The 4322-nt window shown below is 38.7% G+C and overlaps 1 protein-coding gene across 1 annotated transcript in view; it reads right to left on the bottom strand.

Annotated features, from left to right (window-relative positions):
- Galnt5 (polypeptide N-acetylgalactosaminyltransferase 5) overlaps window positions 1–4322 on the bottom strand; it is a 40892-nt gene that overhangs the window by 11823 nt on the left and 24747 nt on the right. Inside the window, exons 4-6 of the mRNA XM_031373382.1 lie at window positions 2595–2730; window positions 1910–2029; window positions 1187–1304 (exon numbers count right to left, since the gene is read on the bottom strand). Coding sequence (XP_031229242.1) covers window positions 1187–1304; window positions 1910–2029; window positions 2595–2730 — 374 coding nt within the window. The remainder of the gene's footprint in view (window positions 1–1186; window positions 1305–1909; window positions 2030–2594; window positions 2731–4322) is intronic.

The raw sequence follows: 4322 nt of genomic DNA, 5'->3' as shown, positions 1-4322 counted from the left end.
GAGAGAGAGAGAGAGAGAGGAGGCCAGCCACGAGTACTTGGAGAGAGACGGGGAGAGGAACAGAAAAAGAGGGGGAGCAGGAGAGGAGAAGACGAAGAGCAAGAGAGCAAGAGAAAGAGGAGGGGGCAAGCAGCCCCTTTTATAGTGAGTCAGACATGGTAACTGTGGGTCAGTGCCTAGACTAAATGCCAACAGTTATGGATATCCATTTGTTCCCCTTCCCCTTCCTTGGGATACTTGTAGGCTCACAGTAACCAATTCAAAAGTTCTTGATCAAGACTTCCAAAGTTACACCCATTTGAAGAGAGAATGCCCAGCTCCATAGGAAAGCTGCTGGTTGAGGTCTATTGTTCTTGTTAAGTTTTTCCTGGACACGAGTCAATGATGATGTAAGTCATTACATACACAGTCTCCAAAGATGCTGCAGCACACACTTGGTTTGCTAGTGGCCTGTACTGGAGAGATTCTTTCTCATTTGTATTAATCAAGATTACTCACGGCAGATATTTCCACTGCCTCCTGTGTATTAGGGAGCTATTCCAAGAGCCACTGTATGTCACAGATGAATCCCAGTGTAATTTCTATTTAGTAGTAATCCCATATGTTTTATGCAGAAAGAGGAAGTAATTCCCCCATGATTAGACATAGAAACACTGTTGTGAAATAATAATTCTGGTAGTTTTACAACAGTGGTTGATTCTTCCAAGTTAAGTCTGGGAAATGAACCACTCAATCTATAGAACCTGTACCATGGTGAAGTTTCTTCTTAGTGATAGTTACATATATGATTGGATTGGTAAAGTTAAGCCACTTGAGAATCATAAATGCTTATATGTGTATACACACATGTGGTGATGCTTGTGTTCACATGTATGTGGAGTACACAGGCTAACAGAAGGTGTTTTCCTCAATTGCTCTCACTTTAATTTTTGAAAATTTTCTCCTACTGAGTGGGGAACTCACAGATTCAAAAGGAATATCACTGGAGCAAGAAGAAATATAGATACATTACAATCACCACATTTGGCTTTCTAGATGATATTTGAACTCAGATCTTCATGCTTGTGTGCCAGTCTTTTTAGCAACTGAGTCATCTCCTCTGCCACTAGAATGGTAAACTTTAAAGTAATAATGATAATAATAATAATAATAATAATAATAATAATAAACAATTAGTAGTGGGTACCTTGAATGATAGCTCCATATTTTCTCCACCCCAAACATCAAGGCCAGGGTCATAAGTTCCAAGTTCATAAAAGTAACTTTTGTCAATGGAAAATAATCCACCTGCCATAACTGGGCATCTACAACAAAAAGGATTGTGTTAAACCTTTATCCTATAGCAACCTAACTTCTAGTGTTGGTCCTCTGTGTGGCTGCATGGGAGTTTGGAAGTATTTCTGGATAGGTGCAGGGAAGTCTTGGGATGGAGCCAGAAGTTTGGCTTTAGTGAAGTGTTTCTAGTTCATGGGGATTAAACCTGATTAGGGTTGAAAAAGACATGGGTGGAACTATGATTCTTATTTCTCAATTATATTCTGACTCAACCCTGGGGTTGTTATGGATTTCTCTGGGTCAAGGCTAAATTGGATAATTTGAGGGTGGGGGATACCAAACTAGATTCTCAGGAAACTTTGCTTGCTTTGATAGAGTCTTGAATAGAGCTATAATTTTGTTATTTTTGTTTTGAGACAGTATCTCACTACTGTAGCCTAGGCTATCTTTAAACTTGCCATCCTTCTGCCTCTGGCTCATAGTGCTGAGATTATAGATGTGTACCATCATGTCTAATTGGCTACTAGAGTTCTTGCTGGTTTTCAGGACAATAGAGTATAATTTTCAAAACTTATATTCTGTCTTTACAGAAGGACTTAGGACTGTTGTCTAGTCTTCAGTTTCACATTCTTACCTTATTATATCTGTTTCTTTAATTCCATTTTTTGCAACAACTTCTGGAGGGATTGTTTTCCAGCCAAAGTTCATGGGCCAGGTGAAGATCCCTCTTTGGAAGTTGTCCACTGTCATGTAACTAATTCAGAACAAATCAAACAAAAGAAGTTTGCAAATGCAATTTTCTTGATTATTTGTATCTTTATTGACTTCACTAACACAGCTTCATGACAAGTTCAGGAATGGGGGAGTTCATGATATATATGATTCTGCACCATCACCTCTGGGAAGCTTGTAGATATGATTCATACTGGTGGTTGGCTGGTTAGATCAATTCTTTCAACTTAAATTCATTTCTCAGTCTATAATGGCCGTTTTAGAAGAAGAAACAACTTAGAAGAACATATATATTTTCTGTAAAGTCTATATGGGTATGACTAGAAACTTGAGAAAAATAAATATTTGGGAGTTCGACTGACTCACAAAGGGGATGAATATGATAATGAGAAGTCAGATTTATTAGCCAGTAAATATTGGTGTATTGGCCAAAAAGACTACTGAATTGATAGGTTCTAAACTTGAGATATTGATCATGTCTTTTCACTTCTTTGGGTAAGTAGGTCATGCTTCTTAGGTTCTAACATCTCACATGTGAGGACCATCACTCTCTGTTACTCTCTGTTGTCAAGGTGTGACAGTGTTACCTCATGTCCTTGTCATTTATGACTTCAATTACTGGACAGGCCACTTTCCTTCTATTTAAGTAAACTCTTTCCAGAAGAGGTTCCAGCCAGCCCACATTGCACTCCACATGAGAGTCTAGGAATGTGAGCACATCACCTGTAGAGTTAAAAAAAATTGGAAAATTCAGTTCAGTATTATGGCAAGTGTGTATACTTCATTATTAAAGGTGTTAGGGATTGTTCAAGAGGCACAGCTGTGAACATGGGTGCCTTCTTTTTGCACCGAGTTGTTGGTTCTTAGAGGTTCATTTTTGTAATACTATGGAGAGAGTTCAGGGATAGAGATTCTATAGAATAAGCACCACTTATGACTAGAAACAACTGACAAGCTAGTGACAAGCTTGCTTCTCTGTTGCTGTAATAAACTATAAATAAACCACCTTGGGCAGGAAAGGGTTGATTTGGTTTAAATGATGCAATCACCACCCATTATTGGTGGAAGTGAAGTTCTGCTCAGGTAGCTTTCCTATACAACTCAACTTGGACTGGTATCCAGGGGTAGCACCATCTACAATGGGATGGTTCCTTCCACATTAATCGTCACTAAAAAAAAAAAAAAAAAAAAAAAAAAAAAAAAAAAAAAAAAAAAAAAAAAAAAAAAAAAAAAATGCTGTATGGACATGTCCACAGGTCAGGCTGAGAGACACTTCTTCATTTGAAGTTCCCTTCATTCTTATTATTGTTTTCACTGACCATTCCAGGACCTGGCTACTTAGTTAGCATGTCTTCCCATGTTTGAGCAAATCTTACCATGGAGTGCCTGCTGATGGTCTTATCTGTTTCCTGCTACAAACTTGAAGTATAGATGTATTTTAATTTCTCCTTAAGAGATAAAGATTGGAGGAACAAATAGCTAGGGCAACGTTCCAAGGTAATTTACCTCAGGTGCCATGTAATAGTATGAAACAACTCATTACATAGCTCACGATGGGGCTCCAAATCTGCATTTCCTCACTCCCTGGCCCAGATCCTACCTAGTTGATATTCTCATTCATCTGTTGCCAGGACCTGAGGGAAGTAGCACCTGCATAAAACATATTTTGGAATTTTTATATTGCTTTATTTGGGGAAAAGGAGAATCTCCTACGCACAGATACTATGGCTCCACTTTCAGATATTTTATTTTAAAATAAAATCTCAGAATTGTGTTAGATAAGAAAGCAAAGGAGTTCCATGCATAGCTGGCTCCAGGTAGTGTTTCTAATTGAGGTGGGATCATCACATGTGAGGCCATGCTGTTGCAGAGAGGCTGAGAGACACAAGGAAATGTGGAGAGGTGTGAAGTACATACAAATAACTGTGTCCTTTTTGCTTCACCTTACAGTATGCTTCTAAGACTCTACCTAATACTCACTCTTAACAAATGATTAGTAGTCCTTACTATTTTTTGATGAATAGTTTAAATTCAAAATCAGACTAACTTAACCCTGTCTTGGTTTTAATCTGACATAATTTTCTGGTGTCTAGAGCTGCATACTGATAATGCTGGCTTGTTTGGAGATGGGCTTTAAGAAAAACAGCAGCAATTAGAAACAGGAGGAGGAGAAGGAAGAGGAGGAGGAGGAGGAAGAGGAGGAGGAGGAGAAGGAGGAGAGGAAGAGGAAGGAGGAGGAGGAGAAGAAGGAGGAGGAGAAGAAGAGGAAGAAGAAGAAGAAGAAGAAGAAGAAGAAGAAGAAGAAGAAGAAGAAG

The sequence above is a fragment of the Mastomys coucha genome, unplaced genomic scaffold, assembly GCF_008632895.1.
Source record: "Mastomys coucha isolate ucsf_1 unplaced genomic scaffold, UCSF_Mcou_1 pScaffold15, whole genome shotgun sequence".
Lineage (NCBI taxonomy): Eukaryota > Metazoa > Chordata > Mammalia > Rodentia > Muridae > Mastomys > Mastomys coucha.
The sequence above is the reverse complement of the archived record's forward strand: the minus strand, read 5'-3'. Positions and strand labels throughout refer to the sequence as shown.